Source organism: Coprinopsis cinerea, assembly GCF_000182895.1.
Source record: "Coprinopsis cinerea okayama7#130 chromosome 3 map unlocalized cont3.3, whole genome shotgun sequence".
Taxonomy (NCBI): domain Eukaryota; kingdom Fungi; phylum Basidiomycota; class Agaricomycetes; order Agaricales; family Psathyrellaceae; genus Coprinopsis; species Coprinopsis cinerea.
Window position 1 is genome coordinate 3534152 of NW_003307542.1, and position 27005 is coordinate 3561156.

At 50.4% G+C, this 27005-nt stretch overlaps 6 protein-coding genes and 1 non-coding gene across 7 annotated transcripts; 4 read left to right on the forward strand and 3 right to left on the reverse strand.

Moving 5' to 3' along the window:
- Positions 1 to 88: 88 nt before the first annotated feature.
- On the reverse strand, positions 89 to 161 carry CC1G_20070. The gene has a single exon. It is a non-coding gene; the product is annotated as a tRNA-Phe (tRNA).
- Positions 162 to 7614: 7453 nt separating this feature from the next.
- CC1G_09275 (guanine nucleotide-binding protein subunit alpha) lies at positions 7615 to 9662 on the forward strand (the record flags this gene model as incomplete). The annotated part of the gene is made up of 6 exons (XM_001830958.2): positions 7615 to 8044; positions 8290 to 8384; positions 8459 to 8565; positions 8625 to 9096; positions 9162 to 9233; positions 9465 to 9662. The coding sequence occupies exons 1-6, from the start codon at positions 7999 to 8001 to the stop codon at positions 9660 to 9662; spliced, it is 990 nt and encodes a 329-aa protein (XP_001831010.2). The 5' UTR covers positions 7615 to 7998.
- A 7534-nt stretch (positions 9663 to 17196) lies between these two features.
- Positions 17197 to 18516, forward strand: CC1G_09276 (hypothetical protein; the record flags this gene model as incomplete). The annotated part of the gene is made up of 9 exons (XM_001830959.1): positions 17197 to 17217; positions 17271 to 17287; positions 17340 to 17405; positions 17455 to 17582; positions 17642 to 17807; positions 17863 to 18005; positions 18060 to 18126; positions 18181 to 18208; positions 18265 to 18516. 9 exons carry the CDS (start codon positions 17197 to 17199, stop codon positions 18514 to 18516), a joined length of 888 nt encoding a protein of 295 aa, XP_001831011.1.
- A 282-nt stretch (positions 18517 to 18798) lies between these two features.
- CC1G_09277 (hypothetical protein) lies at positions 18799 to 20228 on the reverse strand (the record flags this gene model as incomplete). The annotated part of the gene is made up of 13 exons (XM_001830960.2): positions 18799 to 18838; positions 18896 to 18903; positions 18957 to 19055; positions 19109 to 19127; positions 19175 to 19213; positions 19268 to 19357; positions 19420 to 19603; positions 19657 to 19689; positions 19746 to 19776; positions 19834 to 19862; positions 19916 to 20012; positions 20070 to 20102; positions 20166 to 20228. 13 exons carry the CDS (start codon positions 20226 to 20228, stop codon positions 18799 to 18801), a joined length of 765 nt encoding a protein of 254 aa, XP_001831012.2.
- A 950-nt stretch (positions 20229 to 21178) lies between these two features.
- Positions 21179 to 22549, forward strand: CC1G_09278 (hypothetical protein; the record flags this gene model as incomplete). The annotated part of the gene is made up of 7 exons (XM_001830961.1): positions 21179 to 21251; positions 21309 to 21476; positions 21538 to 21607; positions 21677 to 21879; positions 21951 to 22144; positions 22196 to 22322; positions 22383 to 22549. 7 exons carry the CDS (start codon positions 21179 to 21181, stop codon positions 22547 to 22549), a joined length of 1002 nt encoding a protein of 333 aa, XP_001831013.1.
- A 991-nt stretch (positions 22550 to 23540) lies between these two features.
- CC1G_09279 (hypothetical protein) lies at positions 23541 to 24556 on the forward strand (the record flags this gene model as incomplete). Its single annotated transcript, XM_001830962.2, has 4 exons — positions 23541 to 23757; positions 23808 to 24004; positions 24058 to 24193; positions 24255 to 24556. 4 exons carry the CDS (start codon positions 23541 to 23543, stop codon positions 24554 to 24556), a joined length of 852 nt encoding a protein of 283 aa, XP_001831014.2.
- A 202-nt stretch (positions 24557 to 24758) lies between these two features.
- Positions 24759 to 25854, reverse strand: CC1G_09280 (hypothetical protein; the record flags this gene model as incomplete). The annotated part of the gene is made up of 6 exons (XM_001830963.1): positions 24759 to 24869; positions 24930 to 25123; positions 25184 to 25392; positions 25453 to 25522; positions 25585 to 25752; positions 25815 to 25854. 6 exons carry the CDS (start codon positions 25852 to 25854, stop codon positions 24759 to 24761), a joined length of 792 nt encoding a protein of 263 aa, XP_001831015.1.
- Positions 25855 to 27005: the final 1151 nt, after the last annotated feature.

Genomic DNA, 27005 nt, shown 5'->3' on the forward strand with positions numbered 1-27005 from the left:
GGAAGGTTTTTTGACCAACCTTGAAGGATGAAAGCAAGTCCAGCGACCATCGCAACCAGCACAAGCAAAACACTGGAGGAAATAAAAATGGGACCACCGCGGATCGAACGCGGGACCTTTAGAACTTCAGTCTACTGCTCTCCCAACTGAGCTATGCTCCCATGGAAGTTCGTTCAAAACTTGACAACAGGTTGGCCGCGGCCGTTATATGGATGCTTGCGATCGATCCTGGGTGAATGCAGGCGCTCAAGTTGAGTAAAGGTCCAGCTTAAACCTCGATAGATGCTCTGCAGTAGACCTGGTGTTTGAAAGACTTGAATTCCGATGGTCGGTTTGCGTTTGGAGGACGTCGACTCGAGGCTGGAACATTGGATTTTGTCGTATGGATAATAGACCAGCCGCCAAGGTGAGCAACCTCGATCTAACGCTCCTGGTGACTCGCGGTTACAGAGCTTTCATAAGTGGTGGGTTGAATAGTATTTCCAACGCAGAACAATCTCAGCGTCGAATTCTTGGACGTCCTGTAGGTGCCGCTTTGACATTACTCGATATAGAAGCTGGGATACCGCTTTGACCGTTTGATGCGCTTTGACTTATTGCTTGATGCGCTTTGTTCAGTCAAGGATGAATGGGCGCTTTGACGTTGGGGAAAAAGGTATAAAGGCGCGATGGACTGAGCCGAGTTTTGGTCAAGCACATCTCGCCACTCGATACTCGATACTCACTCGCAGTCGAACCTACTTCGAACTTAGAACCTAGTCGTTCAGAAAGCAAGCAAGAAGCAAACTAAACCAACAATGGCGACTACCACTACTACTACTCAACACACTCAGACCATTCACTCCACTTCAAACGCAGCCAGCCACTCTCAATCTGAGGGAAACCCGATTCATCTCCGACGGACCAAGCGAGTCGAGGACTTGGGGACCTTGTTGCCAGCAAGGAACCCATCGCCTTTGGATTATACTGTCTTGTACAAACTCTCCAGGAGCCCCTCCTCGGATTCGAGTTCGGAATCGGATGATGAGGCCATTACTATTCGTCCAAAGACTCGGCGTAGCCAGAAATAGTAAGTGACAAGATGGCGGAACGCGTGCAGGAGGAAGTGAAGATTAATTTCGGAAGTGGTGTTTGTTGAAGTTGACTCTTGAAAGGATGGCGAGGGTGGAGTTATGAGCGTCTGTTTGACTTCTTTGCTATGGTTCTCTTTCATTTCCACTATACCTATGTTTATGCCCAATATCATGATGTCGATTTCTATGCCTATACTTTTTCGTTTCTATGCCTATCCTTCTTTTGCGATCCCTATCTGCAGTAGTATGTCGTTCCTTTGAATAATCCATTTGTGAAGTTCGTGAATTTAACCATGTGCAGTGCGCACCTTCGAGATGTATCATCACTAAAAAACCCTGTTGGAGATATTTGGGCGGTGCCCATGCGATGTCCCTAGCCGCACAATGTCCTGGTCACCGCACGCGAGCGCACACAATCGCGGCGGCGCTGGTGCGAGAGTCACCAGATGCTTTGTCTCCACAGCGTCGCCGCGGTAAGTGAGATCTCACTCGCGCGTGCGGTCTCCGTGCGATCTCCCAAGTGCACCTGTACCAAGATACAATCGGGGCCTAGGACACCATACTTCGAGTCTTTTCTCGATTTTGTATAAAGAGAATTAGAATGCCATATATTTTCATCGTAGTGCAAATACATCTCCGAAACTTATCTACGCGGAATACCTACACTCACCGAAGGGGGCTGACCATCCACCCGACTCGACCTGCTCAAATGTAATACCACATGTCAAAGGTACTGGATAAGTTGAAAAGACTGGTCAGCGCTTGAAGGTGAATCGGAAGCCTCAACATACCATCAAACCCGGTTCAACCACGCCCCAGCACCCTCGTCGCCATTTTCCGGACCTCTTCCCGTGTTATGGGCAACCCGCCTAGGAGAAAACATGAGTTTATATTGGGCGACTTGTTCATAGTCTCGCCTTTCACGATCCTTGAACGTTCCAGCCCCAGAACCTTGAAACGATTGATTTTGACCTGTTGGACATTCTGGCCCGGGCGTTGTTTCTGAAAACGCGTTCTGCAGCTGCTATTCGTATGGAGAACGCTGGTCTAGGTCAGGGCGGTTTGTGGTACGCGCGAGATCTAAGTGGGCACAGGGGATGGATGTGGTTGAAAGTCAAGAAGGAATGGACGACGGAATGCATAAGTAATTCCCCCAGGCGCGACATCCCGAGCGGGGTTTGAATGACTTTGATGTAACTCCGACTCTTCGTGGTCTGGTTCGCCTATTGTTGCCTATACATTCAAGTCAATGGAGAAAATTTGGTATTTTGAAAAGGAAAGGCTTGTGCTTGCATGTCAGTGCTAGAATAAAACAAAAGGAGTGTAAGCCTGCCCATGAGACCTCTCAAAGTCGTGGCGTAGTTCTTGAGGTCGCCCACCCGGCGCGGCGGCAGGCGTGAGATCTCACGACCTCTCGGCGCTTACGGGCGATCTCAACCTCACCGCCTCGCTTTTGGTGAGGTAAGGCTCCCCCCGCTCCGGTTTCACGTCGAACTATAGAGACCGAATCTATGGTGCTGATAGCTACTTAAGTCTCACTATATACTTGGGCGGTGAAGCATATCGCCAACCCGGTTTTTTAGTGATGATCATGTCAGTATTGGTCGTGAGGACTATCTGTCGTTAGGTTCGATGTCGAGTAGAAGCTTGACCCCAGGAAGTGAGCGGATCTACGTCGCTACTCAAGTGACAAGAACACGACAGAGTGCTCAGTCCACAAAATCTGATGTCTATCTGAGTACTGGTATGATTGTTATCTCCTCTACCCTACATGCTTCCTCCGAGTCGACGTCAATTGTTTGAAGACAATGTCAGTTTGTCGGACGTTTCGATGAGGAGGATTATTGATTCGGGTTAGATGCCGTTGGGAGAAGGAAAATCAATCTTCCGCGCTAATGCCATCACGGTATTATGTGCGAGAGAAAATCTGTACGGATGCCCATGATGTCTCCACTTCTTCCATGGACCATGTCGAAGACGCTCAACTTGACCTAATGAGGTACCCTCAAACATCCTCCACCGCCAACCCGACATTTCATATCGCCCCTGTCGACCATTGTCAACGCAGAGACCTCAGTCAACCATCATTAATGAAGCTATGTCATTTTATGGACGCCGGAATCAGTAGGAGATGGGTAATAGAGGTTTGAAGGGCGACGTTCTCTCTGCTGAGGCGACAGAATCAATGCTCAATACAAGTCGACGTCCTTCCGATTCAAATTTCATTCCCCCGCGATATTAATTTCGACTGAGTTCTGACCTCCAATTCCGCAAGCCTAAACGCCTGCGACTCGATCCCACTGTCAGGATGTGTCACAATTCGCTTTACAACCTTTTTCTTCTTCGCCCTTTCCCATGTCTCGACTTCAAATGAAATCAGCCTTTCACTAGGCACATGAAGCGTGTCCATATCCACATCTTAAGGCTTTGCGATCCTCGTGACCACCAGATTCAGTCCCAGTGATCGTGAACAACCCCCTCATCGCAATAATCTAAATACCCATCAATGAGACCGAATCGTCTCGTCCTAGTTTCCGAATACTGAGTAAGTCTTATCAAGTGCACTAGACCGGTCTTCAAGGGAGGTATAGAAGCGGCCGGCCAACAAGTGGGTTACAGCAGTTACCGCAGTCTCCGGCGTTCGAGGAGTGGAGCATCAGCCTGAGAGCTCAAGTATGTTGCTCGAAGATTGATGCGGTATAGCTCAAGTATAGCTGGTGATGTGCGCTCGTCTATTCTTAGGCATCCCTTATCCGTTTCAGGTTCGTAAATTTAACACCTCTTTGATGGTCAAAACCTACAAAGAGATTTTTTCTGGCCGTGGACTCTGGATACTTATGATCATGGAGATGCATCGCATCGTGTCAATATTGATACCCTGATCATGACCACGCGAAAAGCATGCACGAGGGTGTGTGATCGGAACGGGTGAAGTACCACGAGGAGAGCTACATATCATCTTCGCAATGTATGTAGACCGGAAGCAGCTTGAACTTGAACTTGGAACTTTGTTCTCTCAACGTGACTCCGAGTCCGACGCGGTGTATTGTACCAGTTTGAATCACGACACGACGTACATAGCAATCGCATCGCGCACGGGTGAAGGGTTCTCCTCCATTGTCCATGACGCAACCGCGTTTGGGAATCCTGTCGTCTCTATTGAAATTGAAGATGCTTATTGACGAATGGAGGATCGAGTTGAAACGACAGTGTCAAGCTGAAACACGGCAGGGGTAGACTGGAGGGGAAGGGTAATTAGGGAATGGGGTTTACCCTTTATTATTAGATCTCGCGACAATGGATCATGGAATTGGAATGGTAATATGTAGCAACACGCAGCACCTTGGATGTCCTGAAGGCTGAGGTGGTGTTTGACCTTACCGCTTGCATTTAAAGAGTGGATAGCTTGACTAATCATAGACGAGAGCCGAGGAAAAAAAAATGTGCGCCTCGCGTGGTTCAGAGATAAACTTAGCCTTCGACGGCTACATACAGATGATCTATAGCGTGGCGCGGGGTAAATCCCATCTTCCAGAAAAACTATTTTCGATCGATCGTTATCCTCCTCCCATTCGCTGACACTGACAGCTCCTCCCTCCTCCGATGTGAGTCCTCCTCCGTTACCCCGATACGATTGACACTGACAGGTGTTGACAGTTCCGGGCCACGAGGGCAGCGCCGGGCGAAGGGGGATTAGGGGATGGCTATTGGTTGGAGGAGCGGGAGCGGGAGGCGCGAGGGGGAGGTAAGGATACGATTGGCCAGCGTCGGCTTCGGACGGTGGCGTGGTATACTATTGGTTAGAACTTAGAGCAGGGTTGGGTGGAGAGCGGGATTGGTTGGAGCCTTCGAGTTAGGGGCAGAAGCGAGGGGTTTTGGTATTAATATGGTGATACATAGATACTTACGAATTGAATTTGGAGCCCCCCTCGGCCTTAAATTCGTTTGTAATACAACGATCGTATTGCAGCGAGTGCGTTTAAATTGAATTGAGTTGCATGAGATTAGATAGGTATCCAAGAAGGCCGTGAATTCGATCGACTCCGAGGGGAGGGCTGTGAATTACATACTGCTGAAGTGAATTCTATTATCATGGATTATCATGGATAGCGATAGATATTGTATAGACGCCCACGCGAAGAAAAATGAAAAGCGGAGTCAAATTTCAAATTACTGTATTATTCTCGTTGGATTTTGGTCATCGTGTGGACTTTCTGAGAATGATCGGGTGGACAGGGGGAAACAAAGTTCTGGTTCTGACTGTAACAGTGGTGTATGAACTTCGAACTTCGAAGAAGAATTGCGCCTGGAATAGTGTAGATTTTAGGGTGGAGAGAGCGGACGAGTAAGGTCCGAAAGAGCGAATGAATACGGGTGGAGGAGAGCGAATGAATACGGGTGGAGGAGAGCGAATGAGTAAGGGTGGGGTTGGATGAGGCGGTACTACTGCCGGTAACGTTATCGAGACCAAAACCATGATGAATGACAAGAAAAACGAGATGAAGAAAATGAACATTTACATTCATACTATACCTCCGGGAGATGGTACAGGAGATGGGTACCTCGGAGATGGTGCGAAGGCCAGACTAGATTTTGACGATGAGGTTATGAACATGTAGACTGCCTCGAGGTATACATACATAGTTCAAGTCCCAAGACTCGGAAAACCTACGGAACGGAAACACCCTCGATAAATTTTTATGTATTTCGAAGAAGACTGGTGGACGGGCGACGGAGGTTTATACTGTAGGTATCATCATGATGAAAGTGGAGTCGGGGACCGGGTGGTAGTGGAGAATGGTGTACTCCAAGGAAGGTGATATGTACTCCGAGAAGGTGTTATATATACTCCGAGGAAGGTGTTATATATACTGTATGTGCTCCAACGGGGGTGGTCAAAGGTCAAAAGCGGTACGTTGGGCTCCGATGTCCCGAATGCGGTGGGGAAGGTAGAGATAAAGTTGGCAATGTGGAAGGTGGAATACCAGGAGGGGGTTTGAGTCGTTGCAATACCGGAGCTTGACAGCCAATGGAGGGGTGAGCTGGAGCAATAGAAGTTGACCTAGGATGTGGGTGGATTTCGATGTGGATATCGGATGACCTGAGCGTGGTTTCAATGAGAAGGGGGAACGCGAGGATGAATCTTGACGTAGGTGATTGAGTACGTAGACCGCGACGAGGACCGTGGATGAGGGGCTGAGGGTGCAAAACGAGAGAGAGATAGTCCGAACCAAGAGCGACTTCAGAGCGACTTCAAACCAATAGCGCCTCTAAACCAAGAGCGACACCTCCAAACCAAGAGATCTAGAGACTCCTCGACCAGCTTGACCAAGACCAAGAACCAAGACGCAAAACCCGCGATGTCGGGCTTGCTCGTCGACTCGTGTTTCGTGGGTTTGACTGATGCTGACTCGTGTTTCGTGAGTTTGGCTGATGCTGACTCGTGTTTCGTGGGTTGGCTGATGCTGGGAATGGGAGCGAGCGTCGCGGGCGGTGGTACGTACCTATAGACCACAGGCTGGACGCCAGTATACCTAGACCACAGGCTGGACCCCTGTATGTCCGTACTAACGCAGACCCAAGTAAGTAAATATGTAGACCTACTCCCTGGCGAGTGTTCGCCAGCTTTGTCGTCGAGGAGTGTCGGTCGTCGTTGCGAGAACCGTCAAGTCTAACATGCTCATCGCTTGTCGCTTATGAACATTTTTGCAGAAGATGACGAGATGCCCTTACAAGCGAGGCCCTACCGAGTGCGCAAGTGGCGACCCTGATGCGCGGACAGTGTTTATTAGTGACGCGAGGATACTTAGTGTATGCTGCATAGTGACGGGATGATAGTGTATGGTGGGCATGATGCGAGGTGCTGCGAGGATACGTAGGCCTAGGCGAAGCGAACGAGCGCGGCGGGCGGGGCGGGCGGGCGCAGAGGGACTCGAAGCTGAAGCGAAGGGCCATAAAGAGCTGAAGCGAAGGGTAATAAGGAGCTGTAATATAACTCTGGTAATTGAATCGAAGTTCTGTCGTCCTTCTGACATTACATACATATGTACAAGTACGCTGAGAAGGAGCGGCCGTATCCAGGGAGCTGTCTGGCGAGAGGATGCGTATGTAAAGGGGTATGTACATAGGGCTCTCGGACGAAAGGTTGGGGCATCTGTACACACTCGCGGACAAAAGGCGCAGAACCACGCATTTTGTAAGGGAATTGCCAATCTCGTTGGTCAGGATTACCAATCCATTCGCCTATACCCGCGTAGAGAATGGAGCGAAAAAAAAAAAAAAAAACTTCCGACTTCCGCGAGGGTTGTTTATTTTGATGCCGATTCGGGTTGAAAATCATGCTAGGGTTAGGGGTACCCAGTATGTAACAAGCGACAAAGGGGGGTTTGTGCTTGGCCGCCCGCCTTGTTCTTTTTTCCATTTCCACCAGCTCAGCCCCATCAAAACACACCCCTCTCCGTTCCCAAACCAACCAAACCCAACACCGAACGACACCTCCACTCCTCCTTTCTTCTTTTCTTCTTTCATCACACCACACTCACAGACACCTCCTTCCCTCCTCCGACTTCGACTGACATTCTCCTCTTTTTTCGTCGTCGTCGTCGTCGTCGTCGTCGTTCGTTCGTTCGTTCGCTTGCTTTGTTTGTTTCGTCCCCTTATTTTTTCGTTCGACGAGACAAACACACATCACCACCAACCAGCTTTCGACGGCCCTTTTTGACTACTTGCTACCACCCACCACCTACTACGCCCGCCCCCCGTTCCTTCGTTACCACCACCACCACCACCGCCTTCGCCGCCGCCGCTACCACCGCACGCAAGGCGCTCTACGGGAACACCATCCGACGCCAACGACTCGAGGCGAAACGAAGAAACTAAACCAACGAATCAGAACACACGTTTAGGAGGCTACTAGTAAAAAAAAATGGGTTGTGTACAGTCTACTGGTGTTGATGACGAGGCTAAGGCCCGTACGTATTATTTTCTTACTTTTTGTGCTGGCTTTGTCTTCCCCTTGGTGGTCCCCCTCCTGTCCCTCGCAGCCTCCGCCGTCCCCCTTTCGTCGCTGGTCGTCATTCGGTGGTGTGAGGTGGAGGGTGGACGCAAGCACAAAGGGCTGGGGACAATGGACTGGGGGGGTGACGGGCGGGCGACGGCCCAGGGGAAGCTGACTTGGTAGACGGGTGAACTGACGACGCCAACTTTCCTTTGACAGGCAACGACGAGATTGAGAACCAGCTTAAGAGGGACAGGATGATGGCCAAGAACGAGATCAAGATGTTGCTGTTGGGTGCTGGAGAGTCTGGCAAGGTTCGTTCGTCCCCCCTCGTCCCCTTCCCAGCGTCGTGGACTGACTAACTAACCCGCCACGTTTGTTTTTATAGTCAACGGTGTTGAAGCAGATGAAGCTCATCCACCACGGTGGATACAGCGAACAAGAAAAGGATTCCTATAAGGAAATTATCTTCTCTAACACCATCCAGTCCATGCGGTGCGTTCCGTTTCTCTGTCTAAAGGGTAAGGAGAGGCCCCTGACGCCAAGACCACCAGAGCGATCCTCGACGCCCTCCCGCAGCTCGACCTGGCGCTGCAACCCGCCAACGACGCCCGGCGCGCCACCATCCTCGCCATGCCCGGCCAAATCGAGGCCGACGTCTTCCCCCGCGACGTTGCCGACGCCATCCGTAACCTCTGGCGCGACCCCGCCGTCAAAGAGGCCGTCCGCCGCTCACGCGAGTTCCAGCTCAACGATTCCGCCGTCTACTACTTCAACTCTATCGACCGTATGAGTGCGCCTGGGTACTTGCCCACTGACCAGGACATTTTGAGGAGCCGTGTGAAGACGACGGGTATCACGGAGACGACGTTCAAGGTTGGGGAGTTGACGTATAAGTTGTTTGATGTTGGTGGACAGAGGAGTGAGCGGAAGAAGTGGATACATTGTTTTGAGAATGTGACGGCGCTTGTGTTTTTGGTGTCGTTGAGCGAGTATGATCAGATGTTGTATGAGGATGAGAGTGTCGTATGTCCCCTTTTTCCCTCCTTTTTTCTTCTTTGAGTTTTTTGTGTTAATGTGTTGCGAACTAGAACCGTATGCAAGAAGCGCTTACGCTGTTCGACTCGATTTGCAATTCGCGGTGGTTCGTCAAGACGTCTATCGTGAGTACCCCTCTCCTATCTTCTTCCTTATTCCCTTTTCTTGCCCCCCCTTTCGTCGTTGGACCCTATCGTCCTCGCGCCCTTTCAACCCCGTTTCCGCGCTGCGTTCTGGACACCCAAACCCCCTCCCCACTCTTCCTCCACACCCGCCCACTCCCCACCCCCCGAGCCGCATCAATTGCACCCCTCCTCCCACCCATGTCCCCGTCCTTCTTTCCATCCTTCCATCAGGCGTTTGAGCCGCTTCCATCATTCGATGTTACGAACATCATTTCATTTGGATTGCGAACGTCATTTGGATTACGAACACCTTTCCCTTTCTTTTTGGGTTTGTCACGAGCCAAGGAAGCAAGCCCCTTTGGTGTCTTTGTGATATGGGACGGTGGCTGGGTGCTCGGGTGGTGTGAGTTGGTAACGTTGTCGGGCTGATGGCGTCTCGGACGGGGTGTGGATTGATAGGTGTTGGATGGATTGACGGATGGATGGGTTGACGTGTGTCTAAGTCTGTCTAATGGTTATTGCTGGACGACGTTGTGGGTCTGGGACGTCTAATGGCGAAGACATCTATCTATCTATCCTGAAAGGGGAAGATGTGTGTTCGTTACCCGGTGTTTTTGGGCGGCTGTTTCACGGAGGTCCTCGATACCTCCTCTTCGTCGATGCCTCTACTCCCTTACTTTTTCCTCGACGTGGTCTCAAAGCTTTTTCCTCGATGTGGTCTCAAAGCTTTTTTCTCGATGTGGTCTCAAAGAATTCGTGGCTAACTAAACACTCCCCACAGATCCTCTTCCTCAACAAAATCGACTTGTTCGCTGAGAAGTTGCCTCGTTCTCCTCTTGGGGATTATTTCCCTGATTATACGGGTGGAGATAATTATGATGCTGCTTGTGATTATTTGTTGCATCGGTGAGTTGCTGTTTCCTTTCTTTCCTTGCGTTACTCGCTCGGTGCTTTCTCTGGGTGTTGGGTGGTGGTGATGGGATGCACGGGTGACGGTGGGATGCGCTGTTGGCGATGGGTGTACCGGTAATGATGGGATGCCCCGGTGACGATTGGGTGGAGGGTGACTATGTGGGACGTATGCTGACCATCATTTACCTTTTTGCAGATTCGTCTCCTTGAACCAGAGCGCGGCTACGAAGCAGATTTATGCTCACTATACGTGTGCGACGGATACGCAACAGATTAAATGTGAGTTTTCCCTTTCCACCTCGTTGCGTTTTGGTTCTTTTTTCGGCTCGGTGTTCTTCGCCATTTCTTTGCCTTACCAAATTCACTTGCCATTCCCTCACTTCACGGGAGTCGCTTTGCTTTGGCTCTTCTTGCCGTCGCCTCGCCGCCTCTTGGTCGGCACGGCTCCTATCGTCGTCGTCACAGATGGTCTGGTCGCCGTTGTGTCCCGGGTACGGTTAGGCGGTGTTGTTACCCGAGGTTGCCGACGCACGCACGGTGCTCGGGTGTGACGCCATTTGGTCCCTGTTGGTGGTGATGATCATCGCAGTGCGCCCCCTGAGTCTCGGGGGCCGACTTTGATTGATAACTCTTTCGGGGCGACTCTTTCAAATTGTTCATCTTTCGGCGCGCTTCGTTCAAATTGTTCATCTTTCGGGGCCTTCTTGGCGGTTTTGTATTTGATGCTCGATGAATTTTCGTTTTCTTGAGGGATTTCTGATGTTCGACTCTGCCGCGTCGGTTCCTCGCCTTTTGTGTTTGCATTTTTTTGGTCCTTTTCTTTTTCTCTCTGCTTGTTCGTTGTGTGATATGATTTTGAATGAAGGCTAACCCATCCTTTCTCTCCCTTTTCCAGTCGTGTTGAGTGCCATCCAAGATATCCTTCTTCAACTCCATTTGAGGGAGTGTGGATTGCTATAAACGCGGGGGTGTTTCCCTCGTAAAGCAAACTCCTGCCTGGTTCTTGTCTCTCTCTCTCCCTCTTTCTTGTCTGTCTCTCGTCTCTCTCCCGTCTCTCGCTTGTTCTCTAATCCATCCTCCTGTCTACTCTCTCTCTCTTGATATCTTTTTACCCCGTCTCGTAACACGTCACCTGCTATACTTTTTGATTGTTGACCCCCTCCGTTGGGTTTTCTTTCTGCACCGTTTGGGACGGTGGGGTCGAGTTGTTGTTTTTGACGCGGAAACACTTTTTTTTAGTTTTTTCTCTATTTTGTATGTTTAATGCTTTTTGGCTTGTGGATTGGCTGAGCTGTTCGGTAGGTGCTAGGTTCAACTGGCCTATTATTCGTTGGTGATGCTAAATTCCAACTTGCCTATTTCTTCTTTCTTACTCCCTCTCTCCATCCGACACTCCCTTGGAATTCCACTCTCGTTTGTTTTTTTCAATAAGTATTGCCACCTTTTTTTTTAGCTGTTTTGCTTGATACCGCTTTTTTTGTTTAAGTATTACTTATTTGTTTTTGTTAATTTCAAAGTAACGGTTGGAAGTTAAGTTATGAGTTTGGGAGTGTGTGGAGATGAGAGGGTTTGTGTTGGTGCATGAGCTACATAGGTTTGGGAGGTAGGTGGAAAGGGGGTTATGTGTGGTGAGGGTGTCGTCGACGGTCGGTTTTTGTGTCGTCGGTTTTTCGACTATGAGTGAAATTGAACGGTCAAGGAATTTAGGCCCTGTTGAGAACGGAGATTTTCCAGGTCATACTTGGTTCACTCCTTTGAATCCTCTGTCGTAGACGATAGTAGGTTAGGTACGATGTGATTCTGCAACTAGGGCCGAACTTTGAGCGTTCAAAGTTCAAACTTTGCGGCGTTCGGGCTACTAGGTACGTCCGAGATGCTAGTGTTGTAACGCTGCGGTGACTAGTTCATCGTCCAAAATGACAGGAGGTGAAGTTCAAGTTGAACTTTCAACTGGGTGAACATGAGGATCCTGTTGGTGAGTACGTGACGTCTTTTGGATTGGGGGATACGGACGAGTGAGTGAGTGAGTATGTTTGGGATCCGGACGGATGAGTTTGTTCAAGAGCGTTTCGGACGTCCATTCGGGTTGACATCCCTTTTGGAAGAACCTCTCGTATCTTCTACGTCACTGTGAGATCGACGGACATAGAAGCTATTCGATAAATTCGTAGAAGACAGTGTTCAATCCCAAAGATGCGGGAACGGGTTGGTTGTAAATCTTTTCTGTTCTTCGCGTGTGTCGTGTCGTGTGATGATTTTGGTACATGTAGTAGGTACCTTCGTTTGGGGTTGGGGTGTATTACTGTATATCCCAGGCTGTTCGCCTCTTGTCGTATATGTAGCTTGAATTGACATACGATGAGAACAGCCGTGTCATGTGTCATGTTGTCATGACCTCATGGCCCGATGTTCTGTCACGTCGTTGGGCGTCCGGTACCAAAGTGTCGAAACTCTATTCTGACCTCTTGACGTAGAGTGAGAGTTTGTGGGTGTGTAGTTCTTGTGTGTTGGGTGTCTTGAAGTAGGTTCGAATATATACATAGATATAAGTAGGATTGTCGAGTGTCGCCTTAACTGCATTTGAGAAGGCGCCGCGTGGCTTAAGCGCCCGTGGGATGGGGTTTAGGAGGTGCACCAGGCTGCTCTCTCGGCATTTTGGTTTAGTGCATTCATGAGCAAAATATTTACTTGGGAGTACTAGTAGTTGGGCGCCTTCCTTCCAGAGCTAGCTTCTGGAGGAGGGACAATATTAGGTCAAGCGCTCGTATGGTGTAACTTTAAGTAGTCTTTAATGGAAGGGCTAAATTTGGCTTTCGCTGGGAGCGCCTACTGCACGGCCTTTTGCACACCTTCCTATTCACTGTATATTCCGAATGAAAAGGAAGTAGGAACGATAGTAGCGTGTACTGCGTTACCTCTGTGGCTACCGTGACACTGTACTTAGGACCATTCTGAAATGAGCTGCGATCCAAGCGGGGAGCTGCCAGAGTTTACGCCCGTGGTATTGGACCAGCTGGATGATTGTGGCATGGTCTCTCATACGATACGATGCGAATACTTGGAAGATAGAGTCAACAGTCACGTTTGGTGATGAAAGTAGTAATGGCCAAACCTCCGAACGAACCTGAAGGAAGGACTTGAGATGGGCTCGCGGTATCCAATGAGGGCGGGCTTCGTGATGGTGTTTCTGTCGAGTTGGGAATATGCGGGAGGGGACGTAAAGCCTGTCGAGGTATTGAGATAATTCCCCGTGATGTGTGTATACAAGGAGAGTAGCTGTGTCCTGGTAGCTTGGTTCAACACTAAAAAACCTTGTTGGAGATATTTGAGCGGTGGCCAGGCGATGTCCCTAGCCGCCCAATGTCCTGGTCACCGCACGCGAGCGCACACAACCGCGGCGGCGCTGGTGCGAGAGTCACCAGATGCTTTGTCTCCAAAGCGTCGCCGCGGCTTGTGAGATCTCACGCGCGCGCGCGGTCTCCGTGCGATCTCACAAGCACACCTGTACCAAGATACAGTCGGGGCCTAGGACTGCATATTTTGAGCCTTTTCTTGATTTTGTGTAAAGAGAATACAAATGCCATATATTTTCATCATAGCGCAAATACATCCCCGAAACGTATCTACGTGGAATACCTACACCGTACTCACCGAACGGCCCTGAAAATCCACTCAACTCGACCTGCTCTAATGTCCTGGATAAGTTGAAAAGACTGGTCAGTGCTTGAAGATGAATCGGGAGCCTTTACATAAATCAAGTCCTACCATCAAGCCCGGTTCAACCACGCCCCAGGACCCTCGTCACCATTTTCTGGACCTCTTCCGGTGTTATGAGCAACCCGCCTAGTAGAAAAACGTTAGCTTATATTGGGCGACTTTTCCATAGGCTCGCCTTTCACGATCCTTGAAGGTTTCGGTCCCAGAATCTTGAAAACAACTGATTTCGACCTGTTGGACAATCTGACCCGGGCGTTGTTTCTGAAAATGTGTTCTGCAGCTGTTATTCGTATGGAAAATGGGGTTCTGGGCTCAGGGCGGTTTGAGGGACGCGAGATCTAGGTGGGCACAGGGGATGGATGTGGTTCAAAGCTAAGAAGGGATGGACGACGCGGATTCCTTGCCCCAGGCAAGGCCTTATCCCACCCGCTTACCTTCCTTATCAAGTAATAGAGCGTTTTTCTACATCTCCGCTTTAATTCGATTGCTCCGCTCTAATCCTTTCCCTCCCATTACACTCCCACCTCCACCGCGCCTGGATTTAAATCGCATTGAAGGCCCCTGCACATTGTCCCGCTATAACAATGCATTCCTTGCCCCAAGCAAGGCATTATCCCATCCGCTTACCTTCCTTTTCAAGTAATACAGTGTTTTCCTACATCTCTGCTTCAATTGCTTCGCTCTCACTTCCCTTCTCCTCGTCTGTCCACCTTGGTTGTTCCCAAAAATGTCCAACACTATCGACAGGTCCAGGACTTCAGATCTTGTATTATGGTTCCCTTGGAATAGTACTTACGTACATCGGAACATGTATATGATATGGAAAATATAAAATGCCGCTCTTATTCTATTGAACAGGGTTACAGATACCAGAGCAAGGGGCAAGGTCATAGGTGTCGGCCTGCCGCACCACCTAGTGGCATAATTCCACCGCGCGACATCCCGAGCGGAGTTTGAAATGACTTTGACCCAGCCGACTCTTCATGAATTTGTTTGGCAGTCGCTTTCAAGTAGATGGACGAACTTTGACACTGGGAAGGAGAAAGGGCCATACATACATGTGTCTGCCAGGATTAAACAAAAGGGGCTGGGGCCTGCTCGTGAGATCTCTCAAAGCCTCTGCGGAGCTCGTGTGGTCGCACACCCGGCGCGGCGGCTGGCGTGAGATCTCACGACCTCTCGGCGCTTACGGGCGATCTCAACCTCACCGCCTCGCTTTTGGTGAGATAAGACTCCCGCCGCTCCGGTTTCATGTCGAACTGTCGAGACCGGATCGATAGTCCTGAGATCTAGTTAAGTCTCACTATATACGTGGGCGACAAAGCATATCGCCAACCCGGTTTTTTAGTGATGTTTCGGTGATCAGTATTGGTGCCACCCCTACAGACCTCGTTCAGCTTCACGTACGGACGTCAAGCTGGCGCTCGTTCTTTTGACAAATTCGCGAGACGCATCACCAACTGAGGTCTGAGCGAAGCGCTCAGTCGTAAGATGTATGCTTCGGATTGAGGTAAGTAAGTTATCCTTCTTGATTTCTTAGGTTTACCGAATCGTTCGGGATACGCCTCGGTGCCTTGTCATCTGATTAAGGCAGAGCTTCGAAACCTTAAAATTGAAGGCTGTATGAAGCTCGATGGTAAATCTGGTTCTTCGAGTACCCCGGCCCTCGTTCCAAGGATTGGCTTCGAGTGCCATTGGTAAACCTTACCCAGTCCCCCGACCTCGACGTACCTCGTGGTCCTGTTTTTCTTTCACGTAAGTGTCTGATCGGAGAGGCCAAGGTGGGTAGCATCCACACAGAGCACTGGCATGTAAGAAGCAGTTCAATCTGTCGCCTGCAATGCGAAGGGCCCACCGTTGGCAGAATACCAACAGTGGGCAACTACAAGATAAGAAGTCACGCCTCCTCCCCCGAGTCGGAGGGAGGTGAGAGAGGGCGCGCTCGGCTCAGGGCGGCATTCCTGAAAATCTTTAGATGGCCGTGGGTGCATGGGAACGGGGCAGATTCTAATCACCTTCGCGGAAGCATGGTCGGTGCGGAATGGTTGTTATGAGCCGAGCTTACTGAATGATTGTGGAGTGGATTGGCTGGGAGGATGGTGTCCTATCCAAGTACTCGTCGTTGTTCGACAAGTCGCAGAAGGGTGTAGAGTCGTAGTACTAGAGTGCTTGGGGTGTGGGGCCGGCTGGTAGATGCCAATGTTGTTATCAGATAGATTCTGCTGTTCGCGTCCTCACGGGCGCTAAGAACGCTTGGGCCATTTATATTGTCGTTGGGATCAAGGCGCTCCATCAGAATGGCGGACGTATTGGGGTTAATTGCGACAACTTCCTTACTTTTCCTCAGGGATTCCATCTTCCCCGGTCGACCAATTGGGAACAAGATGCCATGTTATTCAGCTTTGATCCTGCAGCGTCCCTCCGGAGACCGACGAAGGGAGTCGATTCAGACTGCGTAGGGGCTGAAACACTCTAGGAACTTTCATCTTCATTTGGAGCAATTCACTGATTACAATGGGCATTCTTCTAGCGCGTAAGAGTCACATCGATTCCTGTTGACGAAAGATGGGAGGGAGCACTCTTACCTCATTGCACCCGGCGTCTCTGAATGTTTATCTTGGCTGCTTGGAAGAAGCACGTGTTGGGAATCTCCGTGCATGGATGATCATTGATGGAAGGTGCCTTTTGCTTATCCCCAACATACTTCCAGCGTCGAATGGTTTCTTTGTTTTCTTCTTTGTCTCGCCGTTCTAAACCAGTCGCATTTGCCGACCAGGGTGACTCTCTCCTCCGTGCTCGCTCTTCCTGTGCTATCTTCTCTCGCTCGCTCGCAGATTTGGTACTTGGATAGGACTGCATTGGTTGGTTCGAACCGAGAGTCAGGTGGAGCAGTCGTTTCAAGAAGAAGGTGGCAGGAGAGACCTAGGGACGCGCTGGCAGAGTCGGACGGCGTCTGTTCTCACATCTCGGGCATGAAGAAGAGGGTTTGGAGGTTTCGATGCTGTGTGTACTCTTATCCATCTCATTTATAAAGCTAATTGTTCTATTTCGTGTGTTAACTAGCCAAACCTTCAATACACTATCGAACTCGAACCTGACCAGCGCTATCAGTAATCATGCACACCTCGTGTCAAACTCTACGACAGCAGCTACCGCGGTGGCGACGGAGCTAAAGAATGCTAAGGCGAAGCTGACTTCAATAGAGCACATTGCGGGGACCAATGCGACGGGGTATAGCTCGGGTTTGTGGATTTCTGCATCAACGAAGCTTCTACATTACTCACCTCCACGAACTTTATTAGTTGCTGCTATGGTCTTCCTGATATACGATATCATGCTTACGTTCGACGACGAGGTGCGTTTGTTCGGTGCTTCCTTGTTTCCAGCATCAATGAACCACTATTCTAGGTCAAATATATCTGGCCGTGAGTGTCCAGTGCGAGGCCGAACCCAGACGTCTAATTGGCCGAGGAACAGAAACCCATGGACACCCGTGAAGTTCATCTACTTCTTCGTTCGATACTTTGCGGTGGTACTGCATATGTGAGCGACCTTTCGTATCGTTTTACGGTCCGCATTGACCTTGTCCAAGCACTATCCAGTTCCTGGGGACGCCACCCTTTACGTTCACTGAGCGCGAATGCTACATCTGGAACGTCTACCAGGCTCTCGCATCGGCCTTGCTGATTGCATCGGTTGATTACATCCTGATTCTTCGAAGTGAGTCTTCGATTATTCGCCAATCTCGATGGAGGTCTCACCCTCGACCAATCGAGCAGTTTTCGCGCTTTACCCGAGAACGCGAATCGTTAGGATTGCCGTGGCTTCACTCTACGCTGTTGAGGTGATCACCATAGCCATTGGCTTCGGACTTTCGGTTCCCAACCTCGTTTACGACGAATATTGCACGGTCGTGGATTCGCCCATTACCTTTCTCGTCGCTGCGTGCGTTCTGTCGTACCCCACACCAGGATCCCCACTAATTCCTGAAATTTCCTAGGGCTGCACCCATAGCATTCCAAGCGGTCTTGTTTGGACTGACGATCTGGAAGTTTTTGAAAGCGGTCAAGGCGGGGTGGGGCGATGTCCCGCTTGTGAAGCTGTTAATGAGGGATGGGACGTGGGCCTTCTTCCTCCTTTTTGGTGAGTTCTGTTATCTCCAATGAAAACGACTTCGCTCAGATGGAGAAAAACCAGTGGTATTCGTCGCAGAAGCCCTTTTGTACGCATTTGCGCCGGATGCCTATACGAGTGTTCTATACGGGTGAGCATTCCTATACACGTTCAGCCCACTTGACCGACTAACATCGCTGAACAGGTGGTTAAATACTGCTTTTGCCTTCTGTGTGGGTAGCGTGTTCCTTGTTCACCCCGCTGCTGGAAGGCACTAACTCTTTGCTAGGGCTACCGCATCCTCATCAACCTTAACTACACTGGACGTAACAGCCGACCAACCTCAGCGAATTTCACCACAGGACCCAACATCCAGTTTACGACCCACATCTATACCGGGCACGACATTATGGTGGATCAATCCTATCCCATGGCAGTCATTACTCGGTCGGATGAACGAATGCAGTCCGAGACAGACTCTTCGATACCACCCAGACCGGGAGGCTCGTCCAACAGGTCTTCACGACATGAATACCCATAGCAATAAAACAATTTGTACATTTCTAATATCAAGGATCGAGAGTTCGACATCGGATGGACTCTTTGGGTGTTGGTGCGAAGTGCAACACGGCCATCTCGTGGTTAGACTCCTTTGATACTCTACTACTCTGGGTGTAATTAGGGTTGGAATTGAAGATACTGGTAAAGATGATTGTCCTTGGGCTGCTGTCGCGTGTGTGTAGCAGGTCAGTTTCTGGGTTCTCGGATAACCTTCGGTGCTTGAAGATGACGAGAAGTACGCGACTGCCGAGTACCGATTCAATCACGCGTTGCGGTCTCCAGTGCCAAGTAGGTGAGAAGAACTGTTCAATCGGTGGAAGCCAGGTTAAAACTCTCACCTCGTCATGACCCCAACGTACATGGTGCCCTAGCGACGTTTAGCGCCCGTCATATGTATGTAGCAGTAGAAAGTAACCTCACCTCTAACGCTTCGGATATTATAGCGTTGCTCATACTGAACACGAGGATGCAAATGCAGTAAAGGATGCCTAATACCCCACCTGCGTCAGACTCGGAGAGCTAAGTCAGAGCAGAGAATGTACAGACCGCTTCTATAGAGTTGAGTCACCCACGACGACTTGGAACCCCGGACTAGATCAGATGTCAGAGAGAATGTTCGCTGGAACTGGGGTACGCACTGTGTTGATAGGCCCTGACGACGGTAAATCCGATCGTAACTGGTATTCGTCTAGTTGAGCACCGGGGCGTTCTGGGTGTCTGGGAGAACGTACTTGCTTCGGTCGCGCAGGTGATGGCATAAATATATCGAAGATAGGACGTTGTAGGGATCGCGGCACACCACCCTCCAGGCACGGTTGTATCTGCGAAATGTGATGATGTGGGTTAACGATCGGTATCCCTCTAAATGCGAGTCGAGGCGTACATATGCTGGTGCTCCATTGAAGATGCGAGAAAACGAGTGACGTGACCAGTTTCGCCTTGGAAGCGTTCAGCGATGACGCGGAAGACCAATAGAGACACGGAAGATACCAGCTGGAGAACGAGTAGAGGAATGACCACCTTCCATTGGTTGGCCCATATCGCGCAGGTTTGCATGTAAATGATGACTGGTCTCAAATGTCGGCAGGGGCAAAGGGTACGATCTCGCTGGTAGACTCACAAGAGGCCACATTTCCACCAAAGATTAGCATCCCTGGAGAAGCCGAGGTTTAGTTACATTGACGAGGGACCGGCTTAATGAGAGCTTACAGATTCCTGACTGGAAGAGTTTCCCGCAAGTCTAGACGATGGCAAGTACACTGTGAGATGGCACTGAACTGGTTACTTCGAGACATACTGATGGTGAAGCGGTTGTTTGAAGACTGACTAGAGGGTCGAATAAATGAGAGAGAATCATATGTGGCGAAAGAGATGCTTACAATGGAAGAGCAACGCCTGGTCAACGAAAACAAGGTACCGATTCAGGAAGAACAAGGGTATCCCAATCGACCAGCGACTTCTCCAAACGTATTCTACCTAAGTCGCGGGTAGGCACTAAGCTGAATAGTTCGACAACCCAGGTGTATCGCGCACCTCGTCTACCAGAGTACAGAGATAGTCATAGACCTTGTCACGCAATATGATAGGTGAGCTTTCAAGGTAGGGGAGCATACGGAGAGAGCGACTCACGACGAGAGCTATACACGCCATTCCAACGCAGTTGAGATTGAAGAGGTCAGGCAGGAGGGCCATCCCTGCCCTTCGTGCGCAGTTCACGAGTTAGTATATCGTCGCGTGAGTTATTGTCGTGGACGTCGAGAACTGGGGCCTGCTTTCTTGAACGTTAGAGTTGGCATACGGTTTTGCGTTGCCTTGGTGGTGAGGAATACGGACTCAACGTATCCACAAGTTGAATTCGGTCATTCTGGAATACTCAGTCTAAACCCCATTGAAACACCATCCCGACAACGGCGACCCAACAGAATTCCGTGTCCGCTCAGGGCTGCGCAGGGGTGCTGATCAGTGGAGCCGAAAAGAATGTATGTAATACCACCGCAAAAATCACCCGTCAATGGAGAGTTGGACTAGCGCCCGTCTTTTAAATTCATGGCTGACTCGGTCAGTGTGTCGTTCTTAACCGAGGTTGGAAGGTTCGGGAGCCTGACGCCGGCACATTGTCTGATGTCTATAGATGGGCACGGTAACCCGACACTGCCAAACTCCTTGCCTTCCCACAGGCGTCTAGCGCCGTCCAATCTAGAAATCTTGCTCTTCAGGAACCAAGGTTGTCGAGGTGTCCATGGATCGAATTTGCCGAGCTTGACTAAGAACTTCCGTAATGTTGGTATGCGCCCAGATGGAGGGACCTACAATATTTATTGAATCCTTTCCCAGATGAGGAACTGAATGGGAGCGCCACCGCCAGTATCATTTCATCGCTATTCGATTCCGTACCTACTGGAAGGGAAGCTGGCTAGGACTAGCTGTAGTTCACCGTCAACCAGTGCCTGCGACCCCCACAACATTATGTCATGGGTCGGATATACTTTCAATATAGCTTCAAGGGCGTGCTATCCGTTTCTCACTCCATGACGGCCCTTCCTGCGCCCACTCTCGTCGAACATCCAGTTACATCCCCCAAACTGGTCCCAGTGGCAACAAGGCATCAGTGAGCCGGAAAGTGTGTCAACTCGGGGAAAGAGATGAAGTCAAGTGATCCATCGAAGGATGAACTCGAGAAGAAACTCGCTCAAGCACTGTCCGTTCCTTTCGTTGGTACGTCGACGCTGTCACCAAGTCTCATGCCAGCCTACCGATCGCCTTTCGCAACAGTTAGTTTTGGTGTCGCTCATACGCTTGCGTGTCTCACCACCATTGCTCGCCTTATCCACCGGTACCGGCGCCGACAGCTTTGGTGGGACGACCTCTTCGCGCTGGTTGCAAGTGTCGCTTCTCTCTTCCTCGTATGCACTACGGTTGCAGCAAAGGCCGCGCCAAAAGGTCAGTGCAGGAAAATGACAGTAGCAATGTTGCTCATCGCGCCCCTAAATGCTACGCATAGGTGGCTACTCCATCCAAGTGCAAGCACTTCTCTTTTGGTGCGGTTTCTTTCTGACAACAACCGTCGTTTGGTAAGAATGGCTGCGAACCTTCGTTCCTAATTTTCGAAATATGTTCTGATCAAGCTATTCAACCCTCAGGTCCAGTAGACTCTCAATCCTATCCACTGTCATTTACTTCCTTCCTCCTGGGCGAAACCGCTTGATCACAGTCTACTCCTTCGCAATCCTTTGCGTCGGTTATCTTACAGCGCTGGTTTCCAAGATTTTTTACAGCGGGATACCGGTCCGTTTACTTCCACAACCTCCGTTCTGCAAGGAAGTCGCCATACTCAACATCGTCCGTACGTCCTTCCTCATAGCTGCGTGCATGGAGCACATGGCTCCGATTATTTTCTGACCGTTTTGTTGTTAGTCGATACCATTGCGACAGTGTGGCTTGTCGGTTGGCCAGCTTACATCCTTGCTCGGATGAAGCTTCGAAAACCAGTTCGCCGGCTGTTCACTGTCTGCTTTTCATGTACTGCCTGTCTTGCTGCCATGGACATCTTTCATGGCGTCAATGTTATGACCCATTCCCGCCACCTCTTTTTATCCTCCCATCTTGAGGTAAGGCATCCTGAAACGGGTTACGCATCTAATTCAGCCGATTTGTGACAGTTACTCTTCTCCGTCCTCGTGGCCAATATCGTCGTCGTCGCCGCCTATGTTTATCGGACATTCAACGGCATTAGTATAGAGTCTGAGGAATCGGGTGAGCCCTCGGACCACTCTACTGGTACTAAAGGTGCGCCTCGGTCATTATCCCAGATCCTTCCTCTAATCCTTACTGTTCATTCCCTACCAGTGCACGCACACGGTGCTGCAACGCAGTATCCTACAGACCGCAGAGCCACATCATATGAAGCTACGAGTTCCTCGATAGGTCCTTTCACTACGATATACACTGGTGAGACCGGCGGGCCTGATTTCGAGCCTGCTCACACTGTAGTGGGGTCTTCTTCGCGATCGTAGACTTACTTCACCCCCGGAAGTTGCAACGCGCGGCTACAGGTTCCCATTATTCCAGAATCCAGGTTCTATATACGCATTTGTATGAATATATCTTAGATACTGACTAGTTATCCAACAATGTACAGTTCCGCTTTGGTATTCCCACTATTCCCACATTCCTTCACAGAGTAGCGCTCATTGAATTGGCGCCCAGCCAGGGTCCAGACTCCCGAGCGGGTCGGAATACATGATGCCCAGGATTCAACTGGCGGTGTTGTCAATGGGCCCCTGAGATGGGGCCTCTTTTGCCGACGCGCTAAATTTCTTGGTATCCTCGCCGCTGTCAGCTTTCGTAAGATTGAATAAACTTTAACCTATGGCGCGTAGTTGGGACCGAATTGTCGACGGGAGGCATGTTCTCCCAGGACCTGCGGTGGTGGTGGTGGTGACGCGATGAGTTGCGGGGAGCCTTCCTTGACCTCCTCCTCGCAACTCCTGCTGGACTCCCCTAGAGACGACCTCAGTGGCATGACCAGTCACTTGTCTCCGGGAAATGAAGGAGGATCCGCCCCCTCGCATTGACACGGCCTTCATCCGTACGTTGAAATCCTTACCGTTCCATCCACTTGCTGCTCCCTTAGAACTCACCATCCTCCGACGAACAGTTACCTTCGTCATTCTTCATTCGTTAGCAGGAATCACCACAATCGTTCGAGTACTCCACCGTCACCGTCGTCAGCAGCTTTGGTGGGATGATCTTTTTGCTGTAATCGCCAGTTTTGCCACCGTCTTCCAAGTGTCAACTTCGATAGCAAGTCTAGTCAAACCTGATGGCACGTCCGACTCATACTGCTTATTCGAGATTTCGGGCTTAGGCTCACTGGGACGACAGGGGGATATTCTCGGTCTTCAATGATATTTTTTATCTGGTCTGGATACTTTGTGCAGACAACTGTCATCTGGTAAGGATATAATGTCACCCTTCAGATTGGCACGCCCGTGAAAGTTGACAATGGGTTTCTTCAGGTCCAGTCGTCTTTCCATCATATCCACTGTTATCTACTTCCTACCCTCCGGTCGCAATCGTTCTATCACTTGTTACTCCTTCACCGGGTTATGCCTTGCCTACCTTGCAGCGCTTGTGTCCAAGATCTTCTACAACGGGGCTCCAGTTCCTCTCGTCCCTTCGGCGCCCTTCTCCAGAGTAGCCGTCCTTATAAACCTTACTCGTATGTCGCCCACTCCATCATGTCTGTTCGCGCGCTGATATTAGCGCCAGTTAACATTGCAGCAACACTGTGGCTTGTCGGCTGGCCGGCCTATATCCTCGTCCGCATGAAACTTCGGAAACCGCATCGCCGCTTGTTCATTGTATGCTTCTCCTGCACTCTCTTACTCGCCGCAATGGACGTATTCCACGCCTTGAATATCATCGTAGAGAGGTTTGACGTGATCATGGTCTCCGCACATCTCGAGGTGAGTCTTCTTCTATTTGTCCCCATAGCGGTTCCACTAATGGCAGTTATCAGCTCCTTTTCTCGGTTCTAACAGCCAATGTTGTAATACTGGCGGCCTTCTTGTACCGAGCTTTCAAAGCCAGGCAAGATGGTGCTATTACCTCGTTGAGCGAGTCGGATTCAGCAAGTGGGACTTCGGAGCGTCAAGGTTAGTCGTGAAGTTCCCATACGTATCCCACTATCTTTGACTTATACCTGGGACTCTTCAGTGGCTGGTACTACCCAGGCAGCCGCATCAGCACGGGCGTTCGCAACAGCCAGATCTTCCGAAATTGGCCCCTTCACCACTCTATACATGTACACCACCCACTATAGTCAGGAAGGCGATGTTCCTGAGACGTCGCAAGTCATGCTCTCCGGCGGCTCGAGCAAATTTCTGACGCCCTCTTCGGATATGTCGGCGACAACTCGGAATCATGGTCGAAGTATTGTCCTGTCGGATAGTTTTACCTCTTGCGGAGAACATCTAGCCACGTCGAGCTCAGGTAGTCCATCAGGCAAGGGACCCTGAGCCCCGGTGTCGGAGTAACGCGGCACCCCAATTCCACTCGTTTAAGCTCACTTTCCTTACCTTGCTATTTACCGTGTACTGTGCGGTGTCCCGCCACGGAAATCCTGGCTGTTTAGTCGTATGAGATCCATTGAGCATCGTAAAGAGATAGTGTACAGAGATGAACGGTCGTAGCAGTTATCGTAATCATAATGTGACATCATCATCTACTCCCTGAGTCGCTGGATACCTCGACCTGACTCTTGTGTGGCTGCAAACCCACCAATACAGCAACAAACCAGCCGACATTGGCGACCAGGACTGAGAAGAGGAGCTGCCGAAGCGGAAAAATCGATGAGTATCGTGATAACGAGGCTTCAAGCGAGGGGCATACCTCCAAATGAGAAGAGTAGAAAAGATACGGGGAAGTGTTTTGAGTATTGATGGCGTGCCAGATATCCCATGCCCCCAGGGTTGTCGTGAACACGAAACAGGTGAGGATGAGACGTTGGTAGCTCTTTCCGAGACTCAGCTTAACAAGAAGGTAAGCGGGCCATCCGATGAGCCACGCCGTTCCGAGGAGATTGACTGAAATCCAGTGTGAGCTTCCGTCAATGCATCTGAGCCAGCGATATATTCAATACTTACGAACGAGACCGAAGATAGTGGCGGCTTTGGAGAAAGGTGGTTGGGGAATCGCCCGAATGGGTAAGCCGCTCACGAAGATCTTGGAAATAAGTGTGGCGATCCAAGCGATAGCGAAACCCAAAGAAGACCAGATCGTAGTTAGACGGGCTGGATATGCATCGGGAGGAAGATAATAAGCGATGGTATTCAAAACGGCGACGCGGCCAGACCTATGGATCGAGTACAGAACGTGGTCAGGGAGAACAAAAAGGAAAAGGTAAGAAGCTTACCAGATGACAGTCGGCGTCAAGAACAAGCCAATCCAGAACAGGAATGCGCGCCCCGCATAGGGGTATCCACCTGGACCACGGCAGTTAGTTAGAAGTTGTGTGGGTCGAGATAAGGGGTCCTGAGGCACGTACCTTCGGGCATTAGGTAGGCGGCGACGGTGGTGCCGGTCAAGAACAACGTCGCGAAGCTCGCGATTGATGCGAAGAGATCGTCCCACCACAGCTGCTGCCGTTTCTTCCTGTGAACTACGCGTATGACAGTGACGAGCGCAGCCAGGCAGTGAACGACGCTAAACCCCACTGCAAGTGAAGTGAAGGCGTCACGGGGAGCGGACAGGATGTCAACGGTGGCTGAGACGCACCGACAAAGGACAGTGTGAGCTTTCCAGTGACTTTATCCATCTTTACTGCCCTGGGCAGGATGAGCGCTAATCGGAGAGGGTTGGGGCTAATATAGCTCCTGGGCCTATCCTTTCATTCGACAAGGATCCTTCTTATCTATCTGCGTTTTCCATGGGAATCGGAGAACCCCAATCCTCATTCGACCGCTTCCTCTCGTCACCAGAGCATAGCTGGGGCACGACAGAGGAGGTGTCACGGAAGTGTTCCATTCTTACGAAAGTTATGGACCTTCAGTCCATTCTCCCATTGTACATCCTGTGTTCTGAGGATCAGCAGACCAATTATGCCGGCAGTATTGGGCATTCACACCTATCTTTCACGTATGTGGGCACGGAGAGCTGTACCCACAATGAGGGTGCATGGAGGCCACGAGACTGTAGCAGTGTACGTTTTAGGCAGTTATGGAGATGAACGGATATGGTTGAAACGTACAGCGTATATGTTTTCCACTGCGATGTCGGAGTCTGCGATGCGACGAGTTAGGACTCACTGTCTGAAAGATTGAAAGATGAGCGGAGAATGTCCACACCGTACCTTACATGGTTCCCGCGTACCTCATTGCGAGCAATGGCTATGTAGGCCGGAACAGGGTCCAGAGCACCAGAGCCTAGATCCTCTCCTGAGGCAGAGCACAACACCAGGATATCCTAGACAAGACTGGCGTGCCGAGTCATCGAGAACGTCGCCCAGGTAGTCGATTCAACAAGCCGCCAAACATGTCCCAGTAAAGTTGAGCTCAGTTAGGCTCAGATACTTTACACCCCAGAAGAGAACGAGAAATCCAAGAGAGTGAGGGAAGTTAGCAGTTCTAAGGATGGAAATCGATGAGTCTCAAGCAAAAGAGAAAGGTTTAGAATTAAGGTTCAACCGAGTTGAACACGGCGCGGATCGGCAATCAGGGGTTCCACGTGATCGGAGTTCGGCATCTCCGGCAGATTAAGCGCTCGCCCCCGTCTTTGTCTGTGCTTAGCTTCGAGGAGCCCTTTCCTTCGCCTTTTCTCATCTTATCCTCACATCTCACTCAGATATCGCGCCTTTCTCGGACTGGCCCCATCGGTTGCTGGCAAGTTGGCCAGGTGTAGCTGGCGTTCTAGCAGATGGGTGCAAGTCCCGCGTTGCAGATTTACAGGTTCTCCATTCTCTCTATATGC